General features: G+C 48.0%; 1 protein-coding gene across 1 annotated transcript; it reads right to left on the bottom strand.

Annotated features, from left to right (window-relative positions):
• Positions 1-2,723: 2,723 nt before the first annotated feature.
• LOC120056739 (ubiquitin-like protein 3) lies at positions 2,724-21,069 on the bottom strand. The gene is made up of 5 exons (XM_039004945.1): positions 21,050-21,069; positions 16,894-17,084; positions 11,652-11,738; positions 7,489-7,566; positions 2,724-5,467 (listed from the first exon to the last, which is right to left on the bottom strand). Exons 1-5 carry the CDS (start codon positions 21,067-21,069, stop codon positions 5,415-5,417), a joined length of 429 nt encoding a protein of 142 aa, XP_038860873.1. The 3' UTR covers positions 2,724-5,414.
• Between the last annotated feature and the right edge of the window lie 3,668 nt (positions 21,070-24,737).

Raw genomic sequence — 24,737 nt, 5'->3', positions numbered from 1 at the left:
TAACAAGCTACCTGAATGGGTGACCAAGCTACCTGAATGTGTGACCAAGCTACCTGAATGGGTTAACAAGCTACCTGAATGGGTGACCAAGCTACCTGAATGGGTGACCAAGCTACCTGAATGGGTGACCAAGCTACCTGAATGGGTGACCAAGCTACCTGAATGGGTGACCAAGCTACCTGAATGGGTTAACAAGCTACCTGAATGGGTGACCAAGCTACCTGAATGGGTGACCAATCTACCTGAATGGGTGACCAAGCTACCTGAATGGGTGACCAAGCTACCTGAATGGGTGACCAAGCTACCTGAATGAGTTAACAAGCTACCTGAATGGGTTAACAAGCTACCTGAATGGGTGACCAAGCTACCTGAATGGGTTAACAAGCTACCTGAATGGGTGACCAAGCTACCTGAATGTGTGACCAAGCTACCTGAATGGGTGACCAAGCTACCTGAATGGGTTAACAAGCTACCTGAATGGGTGACCAAGCTACCTGAATGTGTGACCAAGCTACCTGAATGGGTGACCAAGCTACCTGAATGGGTTAACAAGCTACCTGAATGGGTGACCAAGCTACCTGAATGGGTGACCAAGCTACCTGAATGGGTTAACAAGCTACCTGAATGGGTGACCAAGCTACCTGAATGGGTGACCAAGCTACCTGAATGTGTGACCAAGCTACCTGAATGGGTTAACAATCTACCTGAATGGGTGACCAAGCTACCTGAATGGGTGACCAAGCTACCTGAATGGGTGACCAAGCTACCTGAATGGGTGACCAAGCTGCCTGAATGGGTGACCAAGCTACCTGAATGGGTGACCAAGCTGCCTGAATGGGTGACCAAGCTACCTGAATGGGTGACCAAGCTGCCTGAATGGGTGACCAAGCTACCTGAATGGGTGACCAAGCTACCTGAATGGGTGACCAAGCTACCTGAATGGGTGACCAAGCTACCTGAATGGGTTAACAATCTACCTGAATGGGTGACCAAGCTACCTGAATGGGTGACCAAGCTACCTGAATGGGTGACCAAGCTACCTGAATGGGTGACCAAGCTGCCTGAATGGGTGACCAAGCTACCTGAATGGGTGACCAAGCTGCCTGAATGGGTGACCAAGCTACCTGAATGGGTGACCAAGCTACCTGAATGTGTGACCAAGCTACCTGAATGGGTTAACAATCTACCTGAATGGGTGACCAAGCTACCTGAATGGGTGACCAAGCTACCTGAATGGGTGACCAAGCTACCTGAATGGGTGACCAAGCTGCCTGAATGGGTGACCAAGCTACCTGAATGGGTGACCAAGCTGCCTGAATGGGTGACCAAGCTACCTGAATGGGTGACCAAGCTGCCTGAATGGGTGACCAAGCTACCTGAATGGGTGACCAAGCTACCTGAATGGGTGACCAAGCTACCTGAATGGGTGACCAAGCTACCTGAATGGGTGACCAAGCTACCTGAATGGGTTAACAAGCTACCTGAATGGGTTACCAAACTACCAAGCTACCTGAATGGGTCACCAAGCTACCTGAATGGGTCACCAAGCTACCTGAATGGGTTACCAAGCTACCTGAATAGGTTACCAAGCTACCTGAATGGGTCACCAAGCTATCTGAATGAGTCACCAAGCTACCTGAATGGGTGCTACCTGAATTGGTTACCAAGCTACCTGAATGGGTCACCAAGCTACCTGAATGGGCTACCAAGCTACTTGAATGGGTTACCAAGCTACCTGAATGGGTGACCAAGCTACCTGAATGGGTTAACAAACTACCTGAATGGGCCACCAAGCTACCTGAATGAGTTACCAAACTACCTGAATGGGTTACCGAGCTACCTGAATGGGTTACCAAGCTACCTGAATGGGTTACCAAGCTACCTGCATGGGTCACCAAGTTACCAAACTACCTGAATGGGTTACCAAGCTACCTGAATGGGTTACCAAGCTACCTGCATGGGTCACCAAGCTACCTGAATGGGTCACCAAGCTACCTGAATGGGTTACCAAGCTACCTGAATGGGTCACCAAGCTACCTGAATGGGTGACCAAGCTACCTGAATGGGTGACCAAGCTACCTGAATGGGTTAACAAGCTTTCTGAATGGGTTACCAAACTACCTGAATGGGCCACCAAGCTACCTGAATGAGTTACCAAACTACCTGAATGGGTTACCGAGCTACCTGAATGGGTTACCAAGCTACCTGAATGAGCTACCAAACTACCTGAATGGGTGACCAAGGTACTTGAAAACTGTCTTCAGAGAATAGCTCTAAGGTGTCTCGTAAAAAATATCTGAGAAATTGCATGTGGGTGTAATTAGTGTTTTTTCTCTCTCGAGGTGACCCTTATTAAACAGGGACCTCTGTTCTGCTGTTATAGTTCGAAATAAGGATACTGTTGCTGTTTTTAAACTGAGGATGTTATCGTGTTTTCAACCTCCATCATTTTGTATGTATGTACTGCAGTGGAGGTTGCTGAGGGGAGGACGGCTTATAATAAAGTCTGGACCGGAGCAAATGGAATGGCATCAAAACCATGGCAACCATGTGTTTAATGTATTTGATACCGTTCCACCCATTCCACTCCAGTCATTACCACGAGCCCGTCCTCCCAAATTAAGGTAACACCAACCTCCTGTGATGTACCGTTGTCGCCGGGCTGGAGAAACCTTGTACTTTTAACGATCACAATACATTATAAATCAATCAATCAAACCGGATGCACTTTCAATCATCTTTATTTCGTTGAAAGATGGATGTATTCCGTGTGAAGTTACGAGAGAAGAAGCATTACTGTTATTTACAATCCGTTTGAAAAAAAATGCTTTTTAATATTATCACTGTACAAGCTTGAAACCCCGATCACTGAGCAAGAGAAACTATAGTCTTTGGGCTACGTCCGAAATCGTATCCTATGCACCTACAAAGTGCACTACTTTTGGCCAGAGCCATATGGGTCCTGGTCAAAAGTAGTGCACTCTGCAGGGGAAATATGATACCATTTTGGGTTGTAATCCTTTAAGACCTAGTGCTGCAAGAAAGCCAAAAAAAAATCAAACGAAATTAAAATTATATAGGATTATATTAAACTATGAACAGTTGAAAAAAAAAAACATTTTAAATAAAATTTAAAAAACAGACAATCAAAAGAGCAGTATAACATGTTTACAATAGTTCTGTATGTTAATGATTAGGAGGATGGTTCTGTTCTGCTGCTTGAAATACAATACGTTGGCTGCGTCCTAAATTGGCACCTTATTTCCCCTAAATAGTGCACTACTTTGGACCCCGGCCCTATGTCAGTAAGTAGCCTTGTCTGAGCTAGAAAAGCCCATAAGACAGGAGGAGCGTGAGGTAGCTTGATGTACAAGTACACCCCCTGGACAGGACGCTAGCCTATCACAGGTTCTATGGGCCACGGTCGAAAGTAGTGCACTATAATATGGAAAACGGGAGCCAATCGGAGGGGAGGGGGGCGGGACGCAGACCCTGTCACCAAGGTAACGGTTTTAACCACTGTCTAGAAAGCTAGCTAGCTAACCCGTGGTGTACACACAGACACTAAGATACTGTATCAACATACTGGATCTATAGGCCTCAACTTGTTCAATATAACATTCATATTAAATATATTCTACACATATGGTAACTTATTTTTATATATTTTTTTTTATATTATTCCCATTGGAAAAATATAAAATAGAATAACATTTTCTTTTTACAGGTCTTTGATGTGGTGGGCGGGGGGGATAGGTGGTGGCGGGAGAGGGGGGTCAGAGGTTAAGGGGGCGGGGGGATGGCGGGTCACATGCGTTCAGTGTTGTGCAAAAAAAAATGGCTGAAGAAGAGAGGAGGGAGATTTGTAAGAAAAGGAGACTTTATTCCAGATTGATTTCTTTACCTTATCGTAGAGTTCAAGACTGATAACTACCCTAGGAAGAGTGTCCTAATTCGCTTTGGTCATGCCATTTCACTTCCTTATGTTATAAAATACAAATTACCAAGACAAATATGATTATTCATGTTCTGAATCGCTCATTAGATATATATATATATTTTAAAGTCTGATTTCGTAGCCTAATCCATCCGATAATAAGCACTCTGTCGACATAGAGGTGCAAGGTTTCTCGTAACAACTTTTGAGGATTTAAAATGTTGTGGTCGTTGTGGTCTACCAAGTTGTTTCTATAGGTCGAGAAAAAACGAAATTAGACGTGACACGAGCTGAATTAAATGTAAAAAAAAAAAGATTTGAAAGTAATAAATAAAAAGCTTGGTATACACCCAAGTGCTCCGTTGACATTTCAGAGACTCGTTTGGTTTTGTGAAAAATCTTTTTTTTTTAAAGAAGATAAATTTTGAATGAATATGAAAAGCGTACACTAAAATATGAAAATACTACATGTCATGTCTAAAAAAAACGATATCTATCTTACTTCTATATTGTTTTTATGTCCTGCGGATTGGAAAGAAAAGATGAGTTCAAGGGGAAAAGTGAGCCTGTCAGGTATCCTTCATTGTCAGACAGCATCTAGCCTAGCTGACGCCATTTTGTGACATTTTCGTGATTTTTTTTTACCCCTTTTGTTTCTCTGGCCTCTGTTGATTTTAGTCACACTAATTCTGACCATCCTACTATGGTAAAAAAAAAAGTCCAATATCATTGAAAAGGATCGTGATAGAGACATGAGGTCTGGACTATTGGTTATCTTAGAGGATTATCTACACAAGTAACATATTCTTTTACCCGATGGTTAAAAGAGGCGTATTTGATTGGCACCCTACACTTTGGTCGTACAAAAGAGAGGAGGGAGGGATATTCTGTCTGTCTTTCCCCTCGTTCAGGGAGAAAAGGGAAGACGGAGGGATATTCTGTCTTTCTTTCCCCTCGTTCAGGGAGAAAAGGGAAGATGGAGGGATATTCTGTCTTTCTTCTCCTAGTTCAGGAAGGATGAGCGATCTGACAGGAGGAGGATAGGACTGACTGTCAAAACACAGTCGAAATGTTATTATGGCCGTTGGTTTGTTTGTTTGTTTGTTAGTCAGTCATTGGTTGGGACCTTGGTGAGGTAATAAAACAGTAGTTTAGTAGTAGTTAGTAGTTAGTTAGTAGTAGTTAGTTAGTAGTAGTCCATGAACTAGTGGAAGATTTAAGGACAGAAGTGATAGAGGGGGAAACCTCTCTACACACAGGAGACCGTGTGTGTGTGTGTGTGTGTGTGTGTGTGTGTGTGTGTGTGTGTGTGTGTGTGTGTGTGTGTGTGTGTGTGTGTGTGTGTGTGTGTGTGTGTGTGTGTGTGTGGCAGCATGATAGAGAGACTGCAGGACAGGACAGCCAGTGTGTTGGTTGGATCCAGGATGGCGTGATGGGGTGGATGGATGGGGGGATGATTAAAGAGGGAGGTGGGTATTTACAGGATGACACAGCAGTTACTCTCTCCTGTCTTCTCTCTGTTTCTCTGACCTGAGGAGGAACACAACAACACAGGGTCAGGACACGGTCAACACAGGGTCAGGACACGGTCAACACAGGGTCAACACAGGGTCAGGACACGGTCAACACAGGGTCAGGACACGGTCAACACAGGGTCAGGACACGGTCAGGACACGGTCAACACAGGGTCAACACAGGGTCAGGACACGGTCAACACAGGGTCAGGACACGGTCAACACAGGGTCAGGACACGGTCAACACAGGGTCAGGACACGGTCAGGACACGGTCAACACAGGGTCAGGACACGGTCAGGACACGGTCAACACATGGTCAGGACACGGTCAACACAGGGTCAGGACACGGTCAGGACACGGTCAACACATGGTCAGGACACGGTCAACACAGGGTCAGTACACGGTCAACACAGGGTCAGGACACGGTCAACACAGGGTCAGGACAGGGTCAACACAGGGTCAGTACACGGTCAACACAGGGTCAGGACACGGTCAACACACGGTCAACACATGGTCAGGACACGGTCAACACAGGGTCAGGACACGGTCAGGACACGGTCAACACATGGTCAGGACACGGTCAACACAGGGTCAGTACACGGTCAACACAGGGTCAGGACATGGTCAGGACACGGTCAACACAGGGTCAGGACACGGTCAGGACACGGTCAACACAGGGTCAGGACACGGTCAACACAGGGTCAGGACACGGTCAACACAGGGTCAACACAGGGTCAGGACACGGTCAACACAGGGTCAACACAGGGTCAGGACACGGTCAACACAGGGTCAACACAGGGTCAGGACACGGTCAGGACACGGTCAACACAGGGTCAGGACACGGTCAACACATGGTCAGGACACGGTCAGGACACGGTCAACACAGGGTCAGGACACGGTCAGGACACGGTCAACACAGGGTCAGGACACGGTCAGGACACGGTCAACACAGGGTCAGGACACGGTCAGGACACGGTCAACACAGGGTCAGGACACGGTCAACACAGGGTCAGGACACGGTCAACACAGGGTCAGGACACGGTCAACACAGGGTCAGGACACGGTCAACACATGGTCAACACATGGTCAACACATGGTCAACACACGGTCAACACACGGTCAGGACACGGTCAACACAGGGTCAGGACACGGTCAACACAGGGTCAGGACACGGTCAGGACACGGTCAACACATGGTCAGGACACGGTCAACACAGGGTCAGGACACGGTCAACACAGGGTCAGGACACGGTCAACACAGGGTCAACACATGGTCAACACAGGGTCAGGACACGGTCAACACAGGGTCAACACACGGTCAACACAGGGTCAGGACACGGTCAACACAGGGTCAGGACACGGTCAACACAGGGTCAGGACACGGTCAACACACGGTCAGGACACGGTCAACACAGGGTCAGGACACGGTCAACACAGGGTCAACACATGGTCAACACAGGGTCAGGACACAGTCAGGACACGGTCAGCAACACAGTAACAGCAACACAGTAACAGCAACACAGTAACAGCAACACAGTAACAGTAACACAGCAACACAGTAACAATACATTTCAAAGAAGTCATGTAATTTTACATTCTCAACACGGTGCTACTGACAGAGAATCTTCTTGCTAAAGTATATCATCGCATACGTCTATCTAAATGAACTAATGTAACGTCTTCCTGGTACATCCTTACAGGAACTGGTATGCATTATAATGTAAACAATACTAATGGTGATGTAACGTCTTCCTGGTACATCCTTACAGGAACTAGTATGCATTATAATGTAAACAATACTAATGGTGATGCAAAGCACAGGCTAAATGTATTCCATTGTGTGACTCACTGGCCATTCATAAAGGAAGTAACTGTAACTACATTTAATCAGAGTAAAGACACCATTTCTGAGTATGTTTTAGCGTGTGAAAGTCCCCGTAAGGGACCAGTGAGGGGAAGGAACAAGGGATGAATGAAAGTCTGGCAGGAGAGATGAATGAAAAGTCTGGCAGGAGAGATGAATGAAAAGCCTGTTACCTTGGGAGTTTGGCTCAGGTAACGTCTCTCTGGCAACTAAATGCATCACTGTGGATTTTCCCAAGGGTAATTTGAGAGCTGAGAGAGGAGGAGGGGAGGACGAGGAGGAGGGAGAGGAGTGGAGAGAAAGAGAGAGGGATAGGAGGGAGGAGATAAAGACAGGGAGGAAGAGAGGAAGGTTAGTCAACAGACAAATACTTATTACAAAGCAAATATATCATCATAGTCATCTGGCTAATATATTATAGAATACACAGAGAGACAGAGAGACAGAGAGAGAGAGAAATATACTTTTTTTTAAACTTTTTGTCTTTCTTTACTGAAACATTCTCAGAAAGAGAGAGAGACAGAGAGAGAGAGAGAGAGACAGAGAGAGAGAGAGACAGACAGAGAGAGAGAGAGAGACAGAGAGAGAGAGAGACAGAGACAGAGAGAGAGAGAGAGAGAGACAGAGAGAGAGAGAGAGAGAGACAGAGAGAGAGAGAGAGACAGACAGAGAGAGAGAGAGAGACAGACAGAGAGAGAGAGAGAGACAGACAGACAGACAGAGAGAGAGAGAGAGAGAGAGAGAGAGAGAGAGAGAGAGACAGAGAGAGAGACAGAGAGAGAGAGAGAGAGAGACAGAGAGAGAGAGAGAGAGACAGAGAGAGAGACAGAGAGAGACAACAAGTGTGCGGTTAAAATTTGCAAAAATCACATATTTCTTCCCACAGGGCCAAGGGTGAGACAGGGATGAAGCTTAAGCCCCACCCTCTTCAACATATATCAATGAATTGGCGAAGGCACGAGAACAGTCTGCAGCACCTGAACTCACCCTACTAGAATCTGAAGTCAAATGTCTACTGTTTGCTGATGCTCTGGTGCTTCTATCCCCAACCAAGGAGGGCCTACAGCAGCACCTAGATCTTCTGCACAGATTCTGCCAGACCTGGGCCCTGACAGTAAATCTCAGTAAGACAAAAATAATGGTGTTCCAAAAAAGGTCCAGTTGCCAGGACCACAAATACAAATTCCATCTAGACACCGTTGCCCTAGAGCACACAATAAATTATACATACCTCGGCCTAAACATCAACGCCACAGGTAACTTCCACAAAGCTGTGAACAAGCTGAGAGACAAGGCAAGAAGGGCCTTCTATGCCATCAAAAGGAACATAAATTTCAACATCCCAATTAGGATCTGGCTAAAAATACTTGAATCAGTTATATAACCCATTGCCCTTTATGGTTGTGAGGTCTGGGGTCCGCTCACCAACCAAGATTTCAGAAAATGGGACAAACACCAAATTGAGACTCTGCATGCAGAATTCTGTAAGTCTCCGTGTACAACGTAAAACACCAAATAATGCATGCAAGGCAGAATTGAGACGATACCCGCTAATTATCAAGAGCCGTTAAATTCTACAACCACCTAAGACACATTGGAAAGAAATAACAAAAAAAACTGAGCAAACTAGAATGATATTTGTCCCTAAACAGAGAGTACACAGTGGCAGAATACCTGACCACTGTGACTGACCCAAACTTAAGGAAAGCTTTGACTATGTACAAACTCAGTGAGCATAGCCTTGTTATTGAGAAAGGCCGCCGTAGGCAGACATGGCTCACAAGATGTGCTCACTGCCCACAAAATGAGGTCAGTCCGTTAACTCTAATATGCTTCTAGTCTGTCCATTACCTCTCATATGCTCTCAACAAAATAATCTGCACCTCAGCCTCCTCTCCTTCCAGTCCCTCCTCTCCCTTTCTCCCCCCCCTCTTTCTTTCTCAAACTCTCTCTCTCCTCCGTTCCTCCTCTCCCTCCAGTCCCTCCTCTCCCTTCCCCCCCCCCACCCTCTTTCTTTCTCAAACTCTCTCTCTCCTCCATTCCTCCTCCTCTTCAAGTCTAGACCAGGTGTTCTAATTCATGAGTGATCTAAATGACTGTGGCTGAGGGCACACACACACACACACACACACACACACACACACACACACACACACACACACACACACACACACACACACACACACACACCATTTATCCAGATGTGCTTTGTATCTCCCATAGTGCAGCAAAAGACAGTCAGTTTGGGAACACAGGAAAAAACAGCCTGACAGGAAACGTAACAGCCTGACAGGAAACGTAACAGCCTGACAGGAAACGTAACAGCCTGACAGGAAACGTAACAGCCTGACACACAGCCTGACACACACTCGCTCTTCCCTCGCTCCCTCGTTTGACCACTCTCTCCTTCCCTCTCTCCCTTTTTTGACCACTCTCTCCTCCCCTCTCTCCCTGGTTTGACCACTCTCTCCTTCCCTCTCTCCCTCGTTTGTCCACTCTCTCCTTCCCTCTCTCCCTCGTTCGACCACTCTCTCTTTCCCTCTCTCCCTGGTTTGACCACTCTCTCCTTCCCTCCACTCTCTCCTTCCCTCTCTCCCTCGTTTGACCACTCTCTCCTTCCCTCTCTCCCTCGTTTGTCCACTCTCTCCTTCCCTCTCTCCCTCGTTCGACCACTCTCTCCTTCCCTCTCTCCCTGGTTTGACCACTCTCTCCTTCCCTCCACTCTCTCCTTCCCTCTCTCCCTCGTTTGACCACTCTCTCCTTCCCTCTCTCCCTCGTTTGTCCACTCTCTCCTTCCCTCTCTCCCTCGTTCGACCACTCTCTCCTTCCCTCTCTCCCTGGTTTGACCACTCTCTCCTTCCCTCCACTCTCTCCTTCCCTCTCTCCCTCGTTTGACCACTCTCTCCTTCCCTCTCTCCCTCGTTTGACCACTCTCTCCTTCCCTCTCTCCCTCGTTTGTCCACTCTCTCCTTCCCTCTCTCCCTCGTTCGACCACTCTCTCCTTCCCTCTCTCCCTGGTTTGACCACTCTCTCCTTCCCTCCACTCTCTCCTTCCCTCTCTCCCTCGTTTGACCACTCTCTCCTTCCCTCTCTCCCTCGTTTGTCCACTCTCTCCTTCCCTCTCTCCCTCGTTCGACCACTCTCTCCTTCCCTCTCTCCCTGGTTTGACCACTCTCTCCTTCCCTCCACTCTCTCCTTCCCTCTCTCCCTCGTTTGACCACTCTCTCCTTCCCTCTCTCCCTCGTTTGTCCACTCTCTCCTTCCCTCTTTTCCTCGTTCGACCACTCTCTCCTTCCCTCTCTCCCTGGTTTGACCACTCTCTCCTTCCCTCCACTCTCTCCTTCCCTCTCTCCCTCGTTTGACCACTCTCTCCTTCCCTCTCTCCCTCGTTTGTCCACTCTCTCCTTCCCTCTCTCCCTCGTTCGACCACTCTCTCCTTCCCTCTCTCCCTGGTTTGACCACTCTCTCCTTCCCTCCACTCTCTCCTTCCCTCTCTCCCTCGTTCGACCACTCTCTCCTTCCCTCTCTCCCTGGTTTGACCACTCTCTCCTTCCCTCCACTCTCTCCTTCCCTCTCTCCCTCGTTTGACCACTCTCTCCTTCCCTCTCTCCCTCGTTTGTCCACTCTCTCCTTCCCTCTCTCCCTCGTTCGACCACTCTCTCCTTCCCTCTCTCCCTGGTTTGACCACTCTCTCCTTCCCTCCACTCTCTCCTTCCCTCTCTCCCTCGTTTGACCACTCTCTCCTTCCCTCTCTCCCTCGTTTGTCCACTCTCTCCTTCCCTCTCTCCCTCGTTCGACCACTCTCTCCTTCCCTCTCCCCCTGGTTTGACCACTCTCTCCTTCCCTCCACTCTCTCCTTCCCTCTCTCCCTCGTTTGACCACTCTCTCCTTCCCTCTCTCCCTGGTTTGACCACTCTCTCCTTCCCTCTCCCTCTCTTCAACCCTCTCCCTCCCTCTCTCTCTCTCCCCTCCCGTAAACACTGTCTGAGGTGTACCCAAACACAGTGCTTCCCTTTCCTGCCCAGTCTCTTTCCTCTCCACCCTGTCCAGTCAAAGCAAGTTTGTCTCTCCCTCTCTCCCTCCCTCCTCTCTTGTCCTGAGGACTGAGGGTCCTCTGTTTCTCTGTTCAGGACAGGAGTCTAGGGGAACAGAGACTTACATGGAGGGAACAAACCAGCTTCCCAACACTGCTCCAGCTGAGTGACTGCGTGTGTGAGTGTGACTGTGTGTGTGTGACTGTGTGAGTGTGTGTGTGTGTGTGTGTGTGTGTGTGTGTGTGAGTGTGACTGTGTGTGTGTGAGTGTGAGTGTGACTGTGTGTGTGTGTGAGCTCTCACCTCCTAGCGTGACGTTTCCATGTAGAAAGCGGCCCTGGTAGATTAGCCTCAGGATGTTAGGACTGCTAACCTGTTCCTCCTCCCAGTCTGAAAGAGAGATGAAGATCACCCTCATCATCATCATCGCTGTTGTCACCATCACCTATAGTATTCCCAGTTTTTCTGTGTGATTATGTCTCATGGGAGAGAGAAAGATAGAGAGACAGGAAGAGAAGAGGGAGAGAGGAGAGGGAAGAGAGGAGGGGGAAGAGAGGAGAGAGAGAGGAGATGGAAGAGAGGGGAGAGAAGAGAGGAGACGGAGAGGAGAGAGGGAAGAGAGGAGAGGGAGAGAGAGGAGAGGGAAGAGAGGAGAGGCGAGGGGAGAGGCGAGAGGGAAGAGAGGAGAGGGGAGAGGAGAGGGAGAGAGAGGGAAGAGAGGAGAGGGAGAGAGAGGGAGGGAGGGAGAGGAGAGGGAGAGAGAAGAGGGAAGAGAGGAGAGGGGAGAAGGAAGAGAGGAGAGGGAGAGGAGAGGGGAGAGAGAGGAGAGGGAGAGAGAAGAGAGGAGAGAGGGAAGAGAGGAGAGAGAGAGAAAAGAGGAGAGAGAGAGGAGAGGGGAGAGGGGAGAGGGAAGAGAGGAGAGGAGAGAGAGGAGAAGGAAGAGAGGAGAGGGAGAGGAGAGAGGGAAGAGAGGAGAGAGGGAAGAGAGGAGAGAGAGAAGAGAGGAGAGAGAGAGGAGAGGGGAGAGGGGAGAGGGAAGAGAGGAGAGGAGAGAGAGGAGAAGGAAGAGAGGAGAGGGAGAGGAGAGAGGGAAGAGAGGAGAGAGGAAAGAGAGGAGAGGGAAGAGAGGAGAGAGGGAAGAGAGGAGAGAGAGAGAAAAGAGGAGAGAGAGAGGAGAGGGGAGAGGGGAGAGGGAAGAGAGGAGAGGAGAGAGAGGAGAGGGAAGAGAGGAGAGGGGAGTGGAGAGAGGGAAGAGAGGAGAGAGAGAGGAGAGAGGAGAGAGGAGAGGGGAGAGGGAAGAGAGGGAGAGAGGCAGGGGAGTCTGGACACCATATGTGAATCCTAAACTAACCCACACACGCAGATGTGATACAGGACCTGTGAGGAGTTCTGGCCCAGGGCCTTCGAGTGATAGCTCCAGTATCTTTGAGCTCATTAAGGTGTAAGACGTCAGATTCCCACCAGAGTCCCTCTTCAGAGAGCTGTAAGCACCAGACACACACACTATGGTCTAGTCCAGTAGAATGTCATTTTAATACTACACGATGTAGGCGACAGCTTTGTGAGGTGTCACAAATGACTTTTTTTTTTGTCTAGTTACCGTTTTGCTCCAGGGACGTCCCCGAGACGATTTGAAGACATTCTCAGAACGTTGTGTCTTGGTCCCCGAGAGGTTTTTGTCGAAATCAAAATGTTTTCACGTGTCGTTTCCTGGTATCACGTGTCGTTTCCTGGTGTCACGTGTCGTTTCCTGGTGTCACGTGTCGTTTCCTGGTATCACGTGTCGTTTCCTGGTGTCACGTGTCGTTTCCTGGTGTCACGTGTCGTTTCCTGGTGTCACGTGTCGTTTCCTGGTGTCACGTGTCGTTTCCTGGTGTCACGTGTCGTTTCCTGGTGTCACGTGTCGTTTCCTGGTGTCACGTGTCGTTTCCTGGTGTCACGTGTCGTTTCCTGGTGTCACGTGTCGTTTCCTGGTGTCACGTGTAGTTTCCTGGTATCACGTGTCGTTTCCTGGTATCACGTGTCGTTTCCTGGTGTCACGTGTCGTTTCCTGGTGTCACGTGTCGTTTCCTGGTATCACGTGTAGTTTCCTGGTGTCACGTGTCGTTTCCTGGTATCACGTGTAGTTTCCTGGTATCACGTGTAGTTTCCTGGTATCACGTGTCGTTTCCTGGTATCACGTGTCGTTTCCTGGTATCACGTGTCGTTTCCTGGTATCACGTGTAGTTTCCTGGTGTCACGTGTCGTTTCCTGGTATCACGTGTAGTTTCCTGGTATCACGTGTCGTTTCCTGGTATCACGTGTAGTTTCCTGGTGTCACGTGTCGTTTCCTGGTATCACGTGTCGTTTCCTGGTATCACGTGTCGTTTCCTGGTATCACGTGTAGTTTCCTGGTATCACGTGTCGTTTCCTGGTGTCACGTGTCGTTTCCTGGTGTCACGTGTCGTTTCCTGGTGTCACGTGTAGTTTCCTGGTATCACGTGTCGTTTCCTGGTATCACGTGTCGTTTCCTGGTGTCACGTGTCGTGACATTTATATTACGAGATCATGTTTTCACATGTTTCTTTTACATGTTGATCAAATGTTATTACATTAAATTCACTTAAGATCACATGTGATCACGTGAAATCCCTGTGGTTTTTCTGTAAGGGTCACCCATTGGCCAGTTGTAATGTGTGCCTGTGAGGCAGGGCCGGCTCTGGGCATAAGCCACATAAGGGGCTTCATAAAACACATTTAATACATGTAATTGATATCATATGAACATGGCAAAATGTGTAGAATCTGATGAAATTTGTTTTAAAATTGCTATATTTTCTCTCCGCCCCATGGCAGAATACGTAGAATTGCAGGAAATTAACTTAATTTTTTTCTTCTCCGCAGCAGACTAAAACTAAAACTAACTAAAATGTTTCACCCGCCCCCCCCCCCCCCCCCCCCCCAAACCAAATCCCCCAAAAAGATAGAGCTGGCCCTGCTGTGAGGTGTCACCCACCCATTGGCCAGTTGTAAATGTGTGTCTGTGTGGTGTCACTCACCCATTGGCCAGTTGTAAATGTGTGTCTGTGTGGTGTCACTCACCCATTGGCCAGTTGTAAATGTGTGTCTGTGTGGTGTCACTCACCCATTGGCCAGTTGTAAATGTGTGTCTGTGTGGTGTCACTCACCCATTGGCCAGTTGTAAATGTGTGTCTGTGTGGTGTCACTCACCCATTGGCCAGTTGTAAATGTGTGTCTGTGTGGTGTCACTCACCCATTGGCCAGTTGTAAATGTGTGTCTGTGTGGTGTCACTCACCCATTGGCCAGTTGTAAATGTGTGTCTGTGTGGTGTCACTCACCCATTGGCCAGTTGTAAATGTGTGTCTGTGTGGTGTCACTCACCCATTGGCCAGTTGTAAATGTGTGTCTGTGTGGTGTCACTCACCCATTGGCCAGTTGTAAATGTGTGTCTGTGTGGTGTCACTCACCCATTGGCCAGTTGTAAATGTGTGTCTGTGTGGTGTCACTCACCCATTGGCCAGTTGTAAATGTGTGTCTGTGTGGTGTCACTCACCCATTGGCCAGTTGTAAATGTGTGTCTGTGTGGTGTCACTCACCCATTGGCCAGTTGTAAATGTGTGTCTGTGTGGTGTCACTCACCCATTGGCCAGTTGTAAATGTGTGTCTGTGTGGTGTCACTCACCCATTGGCCAGTTGTAAATGTGTGTCTGTGTGGTGTCACTCACCCATTGGCCAGTTGTAAATGTGTGTCTGTGTGGTGTCACTCACCCATTAGCCAGTTGTAATGTGTCTGTGAGGTGTCACCCACCCATTGGCCAGTTGTAAATGTGTGTCTGTGTGGTGTCACTCACCCATTGGCCAGTTGTAAATGTGTGTCTGTGTGGTGTCACTCACCCATTGGCCAGTTGTAAATGTGTGTCTGTGTGGTGTCACTCACCCATTGGCCAGTTGTAAATGTGTGTCTGTGTGGTGTCACTCACCCATTGGCCAGTTGTAAATGTGTGTCTGTGTGGTGTCACTCACCCATTGGCCAGTTGTAAATGTGTGTCTGTGTGGTGTCACTCACCCATTGGCCAGTTGTAAATGTGTGTCTGTGTGGTGTCACTCACCCATTGGCCAGTTGTAAATGTGTGTCTGTGTGGTGTCACTCACCCATTGGCCAGTTGTAAATGTGTGTCTGTGTGGTGTCACTCACCCATTAGCCAGTTGTAATGTGTCTGTGAGGTGTCACTCACCCATTAGCCAGTTGTAATGTGTCTGTGAGGTGTCACCCACCCATTGGCCAGTTGTAAATGTGTGTCTGTGTGGTGTCACTCACCCATTGGCCAGTTGTAAATGTGTGTCTGTGTGGTGTCACTCACCCATTGGCCAGTTGTAAATGTGTGTCTGTGTGGTGTCACTCACCCATTGGCCAGTTGTAAATGTGTGTCTGTGTGGTGTCACTCACCCATTAGCCAGTTGTAATGTGTCTGTGAGGTGTCACCCACCCATTGGCCAGTTGTAAATGTGTGTCTGTGTGGTGTCACTCACCCATTGGCCAGTTGTAAATGTGTGTCTGTGTGGTGTCACTCACCCATTGGCCAGTTGTAAATGTGTGTCTGTGTGGTGTCACTCACCCATTGGCCAGTTGTAAATGTGTGTCTGTGTGGTGTCACTCACCCATTAGCCAGTTGTAATGTGTCTGTGAGGTGTCACTCACCCATTAGCCAGTTGTAATGTGTCTGTGAGGTGTCACCCACCCATTGGCCAGTTGTAAATGTGTGTCTGTGTGGTGTCACTCACCCATTGGCCAGTTGTAAATGTGTGTCTGTGTGGTGTCACTCACCCATTGGCCAGTTGTAAATGTGTGTCTGTGTGGTGTCACTCACCCATTGGCCAGTTGTAAATGTGTGTCTGTGTGGTGTCACTCACCCATTAGCCAGTTGTAATGTGTCTGTGAGGTGTCACCCACCCATTGGCCAGTTGTAAATGTGTGTCTGTGTGGTGTCACTCACCCATTGGCCAGTTGTAAATGTGTGTCTGTGTGGTGTCACTCACCCATTGGCCAGTTGTAAATGTGTGTCTGTGTGGTGTCACTCACCCATTGGCCAGTTGTAAATGTGTGTCTGTGTGGTGTCACTCACCCATTGGCCAGTTGTAAATGTGTGTCTGTGTGGTGTCACTCACCCATTGGCCAGTTGTAAATGTGTGTCTGTGTGGTGTCACTCACCCATTAGCCAGTTGTAATGTGTCTGTGAGGTGTCACTCACCCATTAGCCAGTTGTAATGTGTCTGTGAGGTGTCACCCACCCATTGGCCAGTTGTAAATGTGTGTCTGTGTGGTGTCACTCACCCATTGGCCAGTTGTAAATGTGTGTCTGTGTGGTGTCACTCACCCATTGGCCAGTTGTAAATGTGTGTCTGTGTGGTGTCACTCACCCATTGGCCAGTTGTAAATGTGTGTCTGTGTGGTGTCACTCACCCATTGGCCAGTTGTAAATGTGTGTCTGTGTGGTGTCACTCACCCATTGGCCAGTTGTAATGTGTCTGTGAGGTGTCACTCACCCATTGGCCAGTTGTCGTAAACGTGTTTGGCGATGTCTGCGGCCGAGTCGTTGGGGGAGAACAGGAACTCTTTCGTCTTCCCACTGACCAGGATGAGACGTAGGTTAATCTGAAACACACAAGGGGATGAGGAGGGGATGAGGAGGGGATGAGGAGCTGCCACACAAACAGACCAGGCGGAGAAGAAATCACTTTAAAGCACGTTATCAAATCAGCTTATAGCTCATAGACTGAGAGAGCCCTGCAACACACACACACACACACACACTAGAGGGCAAACAACACAATTTCTCTCTCTCTCTCACACACACACACACACACAGGTACACACACACACAGTACAAGTACACACTACTATATTATCCCAACAAGCAGATCATGAAAGATTAAATGAATACTTTCAATATCACCACACACACACACACACACACACACACACACACACACACACACACACACACACACACACACACACACACACACACACACACACACACAAGCTGACGTCACATATTGGAAGCATCGTTGCCAACAACACAACCCGAATCAACATGTAACCAGGCTGTGTGACAATGTTTATGAACTCTTATTAAATAAAAAGGTATGGTATTGTTGACTTGGGTAGAAAAATATCCAAAAATACACAATGTACCTTCAGGAAACCGAACAGTGTTTCTACCTGCAGGAAACAGAACAGTGTTTCTACCTGCAGGAAACCGAACAGTGTTTCTACCTGCAGGAAACAGAACAGTGTTTCTACCTGCAGGAAACAGAACAGTGTTTCTACCTGCAGGAAACAGAACAGTGTTTCTACCTGCAGGAAACCGAACAGTGTTTCTACCTGCAGGAAACAGAACAGTGTTTCTACCTGCAGGAAACCGAACAGTGTTTCTACCTGCAGGAAACAGAACAGTGTTTCTACCTGCAGGAAACAGAACAGTGTTTCTACCTGCAGGAAACAGAACAGTGTTTCTACCTGCAGGAAACCGAACAGTGTTTCTACCTGCAGGAAACAGAACAGTGTTTCTACCTGCAGGAAACCGAACAGTGATTCTACCTGCAGGAAACCGAACAGTGTTTCTACCTGCAGGAAACAGAACAGTGTTTCTACCTGCAGGAAACCGAACAGTGTTTCTACCTGCAGGAAACAGAACAGTGTTTCTACCTGCAGGAAACAGAACAGTGTTTCTACCTGCAGGAAACAGAACAGTGTTTCTACCTGCAGGAAACCGAACAGTGTTTCTACCTGCAGGAAACAGAACAGTGTTTCTACCTGCAGGAAACCGAACAGTGTTTCTACCTGCAGGAAACAGAACAGTGTTTCTACCTGCAGGAAACAGAACAGTGTTTCTACCTGCAGGAAACAGAACAGTGTTTCTACCTGCAGGAAACCGAACAGTGTTTCTACCTGCAGGAAACAGAACAGTGTTTCTACCTGCAGGAAACCGAACAGTGATTCTACCTGCAGGAAACCGAACAGTGATTCTACCTGCAGGAAACAGAACAGTGTTTCTACCTGCAGGAAACCGAACAGTGTTTCTACCTGCAGGAAACAGAACAGTGTTTCTACCTGCAGGAAACCGAACAGTGTTTCTACCTGCAGGAAACAGAACAGTGTTTCTACCTGCAGGAAACCGAACAGTGTTTCTACCTGCAGGAAACAGAACAGTGTTTCTACCTGCAGGAAACCGAACAGTGTTTCTACCTGCAGGAAACAGAACAGTGTTTCTACCTGCAGGAAACAGAACAGTGTTTCTACCTGCAGGAAACAGAACAGTGTTTCTACCTGCAGGAAACAGAACAGTGTTTCTACCTGCAGGAAACAGAACAGTGTTTCTACCTGCAGGAAACCGAACAGTGTTTCTACCTGCAGGAAACCGAACAGTGTTTCTACCTGCAGGAAACAGAACAGTGTTTCTACCTGCAGGAAACAGAACAGTGTTTCTACCTGCAGGAAACAGAAAAGTGTTTCTACCTGCAGGAAACAGAACAGTATTTCTACCTGCAGGAAACCGAACAGTGTTTCTACCTGCAGGAAACAGAACAGTGTTTCTACCTGCAGGAAACAGAACAGTGTTTCTACCTTCAGGAAACCGAACAGTGTTTCTACCTTCAGGAAACCGAACAGTGTTTCTACCTTCAGGAAACCGAACAGTGTTTCTACCTTCAGGAAACCGAACAGTGTTTCTACCTTCAGGAAACCGAACAGTGTTTCTACCTGCAGGAAACAGAACAGTGTTTCTACCTGCAGGAAACCGAACAGTGTTTCTACCTGCAGGAAACAGAACAGTGTTTCTACCTGCAGGAAACAGAACAGTGTTTCTACCTGCAGGAAACAGAACAGTGTTTCTACCTGCAGGAAACAGAACAGTGTTTCTACCTGCAGGAAACAGAACAGTGTTTCTACCTGCAGGAAACAGAACAGTGTTTCTACCTGCAGGAAACCGAACAGTGTTTCTACCTGCAGGAAACAGAACAGTGTTTCTACCTGCAGGAAACAAAACAGTGTTTCTACCTGCAGGAAACAGAACAGTGTTTCTACCTGCAGGAAACAGAACAGTGTTTCTACCTGCAGGAAACAGAACAGTGTTTCTACCTTCTACCTATTCTGGTAACTTTCCCAAATTTCCCAGGCTGTCCAGAAATCCTGGCTTTAAGATTCCTGGAAACGGGAGGGAATAAGCAGGAAATCCTGAGTTTAACAAGAAATCAATTCATTCAAACTGGAAGAAGTAAAGCAACACTAAATCTACCATTAATAAAAAATAAAGTTTATTATTATTTATTAAATATAGTTTATTTAACTAAAGTTACTTGGGTAAAGTAGTTCACTACATCCAAACTACTTCATGATAAATTATCTAAACCTGAAATGGCAAAGACGACAAATTGCAGGAACAGATCAGTCTGGAGTCAGATGGTAATAGCAAGAACAGATCAGCCTACCAGATCAGATCTACCTCCCTCCATCTCTCCCTCTAGCTCTCCCTCTACCTCCATCTCTCCCTCTAGCTCTCCCTCTACCTCCATCTCTCCCTCTAGCTCTCCCTCTACCTCCATCTCTCCCTCTAGCTCTCCCTCTACCTCCATCTCTCCCTCTAGCTCTCCCTCTACCTCCATCTCTCCCTCTACCTCGCCCTCTACCTCGCCCTCTACCTCGCCCTCTAGCTCTCCCTCTAGCTCTCCCTCTAGCTCTCCCTCTACCTCCATCTCTCCCTCTACCTCCATCTCTCCCTCTACCTCCATATCTCCCTCTACCTCCATCTCTCCCTCCATCTCTCCCTCTAGCTCTACCTCCACATCTCCCTCTACCTCCATCTCTCCCTCTACCTCCATCTCTCCCTCTACCTCCATCTTTCCCTCTACCTCCATCTCTACCTCTACCTCCATCTCTACCTCTACCTCCATCTCTCCCTCTAGCTCTACCTCCATCTCTTCCTCTACCTCCACATCTCCCTCTACCTCCATCTCTCCCTCTACCTCCATCTCTCCCTCTACCTCCATCTCTCCCTCTACCTCCACCTCCATCTCTTCCTCTACCTCCATCTCTCCCTCTACCTCCATCTCTCCCTCTACCTCCATCTCTCCCTCTACCTCCATCTCTCCCTCTACCTCCATCTCTACCTCTACCTCCATCTCTACCTCTACCTCCATCTCTACCTCTACCTCCCTCACTCATGTATGTCCTCTTGTGATTGTGTTATTTCATCTGATGTTATCTGATACTCTTCTGTTTTGACAATGTATTTCCTGCCAATAAAGCTTTATAGAAGATAAGAGCGTGAGCGAGAGGGATAGAGAACAAGAAACAGGGATAAAGAGAGACTCACAGAGAGGGGGGAGCAAAAGAGACAGAAAGACGAAGAGAGAGACAGAGAGAGAGAGACTCACAGAGAGGGGGGAGCAAAAGAGACAGAAAGAAAGACGAAGAGAGAGACAGAGAGGGAGAGAGGGTCAAAGAGAGGGGGGGGGGGGAGAAGTCATTGCAGATTCTCTCTTTCGGTAACCATGGTGTTTCCACGGCACGTCACCATGACAACAGCCGGTGCAATGGTGAGTTGCTGACCTGGTAACACCTTCAACACAGAGCAACATGGATACCTATTCTACCTCACACTTGGCTTCTCTCTCTCACTCTCGTTCTACCTTCTCTCACCGTGCTCTTTCTCCATCCATCTAGTCTTCAACTCTACTGCTGTTCTCCCTCGCAGGCTCCCCCCTTGCTTTTCATTCTTTCTCTCCATCCCTCAGATTTTTCTGGTGTACCTCCTTTTCTCTCTCTCGCCCTCATGGCTCCCTCTCCTTCCCTGAAGGCAGGCCTCTTCTCCCTCTCCACCTCGGGGTACTCCATCCCCCTCTTTCTTTCTTCCACAAAGGGAATATTAAAACTTCTTAGGGCTAGGCCCCTTTTCTCTCAATTTCCACCTGAATGACGTGCCCAAAGTAAGCTGCCTGTTGCTCCGGCCCTGAAGCCAGGATATGCATATAATTGGTACCATTGGAAGGAAAACACTGAAGTTTGTAGAAATGTTAAAATGATGTAGGATAATATAACACAATAGATATGGTATGAGAAAATCCAAAGAAAAACCAACCAGTGTTTTTTTTTTGAGAGAGACCATCCTCTTAGAATGGCAAGTATGAGGCAAGTATCATTTAGAAAAGTAGCTCCCTGGATGCAATTCCTATGGCTTCCACGGGGTGTCAGCAGTCTATGATCAAGGTTTCAGGCTTGTAACTTCAAAAACGAAGAAGAAATATCAGTTTTAGAACAGGGATACAGTCTTGGAAATTTGTATTTGTGCGCGCCATGAAAACATTACGCACCTGCTAAAGTTTCCTATTGAACATACTTCCTTCCGTAAGAAATATTATAGTTTGATTACATTTCAGGGTGTCTGAGGAGTAAATAGTAAATTTGACTTGTTGAAACAAAGTTTAGGGGGTAGATTTTCAGATTTCTTTCTCTGCATGTTGAACAAGTGGATTACTCAAATCGATGGCGCCAAATAAACAGACTTTTTGGGATATAAAGAAGGATTTTATCTAACAAAACGACACCACATGTTATAGCTGGGACCCGTTGGATGACAAATCAGAGGAATATTTTCAAAAAGTAAGTGAATATTTAATCGCTATTTGTGAATTTATGAAACCTGTGCCGGTGTAAAAATATTTTGACGTGGGGCGTCGTCCTCAAACAATCGCATGGCATGCTTTCGCTGTAATAGCTACTGTAAATCGGACAGTGCAGTTAAATTAACAATAATTTAAGCTTTCAGCCGATATAAGACACCTGTATGTACCTAAATGTTTAATATCCATAATTTGTATGATTATTTATTTGAATTGCGAGCCCTCCAGTTCCACCGGAAGTTGTCCCGCTAGCGAGACGCCTAGCCCTGACTGTAGGAGGTGGTAATGAGGAGTCACAGTCAGGTGAGGGAAATCTATTCCATGACTGACTATCTACCTAAATCAACCAGCAGCTGGGGAGAAGGGAACAACACTCACTGCTTGAATTACTTATACATAGTGTACAATAATGATAACACCTTTTAATCCTTCCTAATGCACAGCGAGGCTTTCCCCCTGTGATATACAATATACAGCGAGGCTTTTCCCCTGATTTGAGTCCCTGGCGGCGTAGTGTGTTACTGATGGTAGGCTTTGTTACTTTGGTCCCAGCTCTCTGCAGGTCATTCACTAGGTCCCCCCGTGTGGTTCTGGGATTTTTGCTCACCGTTCTTGTGATCATTTTGACCCCACGGGGTGAGATCTTGCGTGGAGCCCCAGATCGAGGGAGATTATCAGTGGTCTTGTATGTCTTCCATTTCCTAATAATTGATCCCACAGTTGATTTCTTCAAACCAAGCTGCTTACCTATTGCAGATTCAGTCTTCCCAGCCTGGTGCAGGTCTACAATCTTGTTTCTGGTGTCCTTTGACAGCTCTTTGGTCTTGGCCATAGTGGAGTTTGGAGTGTGACTGTTTGAGGTTGTGGACAGGTGTCTTTTATACTGATAACAAGTTCAAACAGGTGCCATTAATACAGGTAACGAGTGGAGGACAGAGGAGCCTCTTAAAGAAGAAGTTACAGGTCTGTGAGAGCCAGAAATCTTGCTAGTTTGTAGGTGACCAAATACTTATTTTCCACCATAATTTGCAAATAAATTCATTACAAATCCTACAAAGTGATTTTCTGGAAAAAAAATTCTCATTTTGTCTGTCATAGTTAAGTGTACCTATGATGAAAATTACAGGCCTCTCTCATCTTTTTAAGTGGGAGAACTTGCACAATTGGTGGCTGACTAAATACTTTTTTGCCCCACTGTACATGTAGGTAGAGTTATTAAAGTGACTATGCATAGATGATAATAACAGAGAGTAGCAGCAGTGTAAAAGAGGCGGGGGTGGGTTAATGCAAATAGTCTGGGTAGCCATTTGATTAGGTGTTCAGGAGTCATATGGCTTGGGGGTAGAAGCTGTTTAGAAGCCTCTTGGACCTAGTCTTGGCGCTCCGGTACCGCTTGACGTGCGATAGCAGAGAGAACATTTAAACAAAGTGGGTTTGTGCCATGAAGTACAAAGAAAAGAGCTGCTGTTCATTTTTTCTTGAAACGTCAGATTTTTCATTTTACAATAACAGCCATACCTTTCTCCTTGTGCTAGCTTGGGTCCACTACTAGCTTCCTCACCCTGGTGTGGTGGCAGGTTGCTCGTTGTTGCATTTTAAAAAAAAAGCTTGTGCTTGACTACTACAAATCCATCCATTTTAAATGTTATTTGCAAGGTAGTTCGATTCTGGGCCGAAGATGGTGATAAATAATGAGCGTAACTGCTGCTTCTCTTCGACCTTTCACCTCCCGCTTACACCTCGACCCTACACCTCCCGCTTACACCTCGACCCTACACCTCCCGCTTACACCTCGACCCTACACCTCCCGCCTACACCTCGACCCTACACCTCCCGCCTTCACCTCCTGCCTACACCTCGACCCTACACCTCCCGCCTACACCTCCCGCCTACACCTCCCGCCTACACCTCGACCCTACACCTCCCGCCTACACCTCGACCCTACACCTCCCGCTTACACCTCCCGCCTACACCTCCCGCCTACACCTCGACCCTACACCTCCCGCCTACACCTCCCGCCTACACCTCGACCCTACACCTCCCGCCTACACCTCGACCCTACACCTCCCGCCTACACCTCCCGCCTACATCTCCCGCCTACACCTCGACCCTACACCTCCCGCCTACACCTCGACCCTACACCTCCCGCCTACACCTCCCGCCTACACCTCGACCCTACACCTCCCGCCTACACCTCCCGCCTACACCTCCCGCCTACACCTCGACCCTACACCTCCCGCCTACACCTCGACCCTACACCTCCCGCCTACACCTCGACCCTAAACCTCCTGCCTACACCTCCCGCCTACACCTCGACCCTACACCTCCCAACTACACCTCGACCCTACACCTCCCGCCTTCACCTCCTGCCTACACCTCGACCCTACACCTCCCGCCTACACCTCCCGCCTACACCTCGACCCTACACCTCCCGCCTACACCTCCCGCCTACACCTCGACCCTACACCTCCCGCCTACACCTCGACCCTTCACCTCCCGCCTACACCTCGACCCTTCACCTCCCGCCTACACCTCGACCCTACATCTCCTGCCTACACCTCGACCCTACACCTCCCGCCTACACCTCCCGCCTACACCTCGACCCTTCACCTCCCGCCTACACCTCCCAACTACACCTCGACCTTACACCTCGACCCTACACCTCCCGCCTACACCTCCCGCCTACACCTCGACCCTACACCTCGACC

The sequence above is a fragment of the Salvelinus namaycush genome, chromosome 12, assembly GCF_016432855.1.
Source record: "Salvelinus namaycush isolate Seneca chromosome 12, SaNama_1.0, whole genome shotgun sequence".
NCBI classification, from domain to species: domain Eukaryota; kingdom Metazoa; phylum Chordata; class Actinopteri; order Salmoniformes; family Salmonidae; genus Salvelinus; species Salvelinus namaycush.
Note: the sequence above shows the minus strand (reverse complement) of the source record. Positions and strands in the feature narration are given on the sequence as shown.

Coding starts and splice junctions, on each gene's coding strand:
- LOC120056739 (XM_039004945.1), bottom strand. CDS start 21,069: ATGGATGGAGAAAGAGCACG. Junction 17,085..21,049: donor ATGGATGGAGAAAGAGCACG/GTGAGAGAAGGT, acceptor CGTGCTTTAAAG/TGATTTCTTCTCCGCCTGGT. Junction 11,739..16,893: donor TTACGACAACTGGCCAATGG/GTGAGTGACACC, acceptor TCTCTCTTTCAG/ACTGGGAGGAGGAACAGGTT.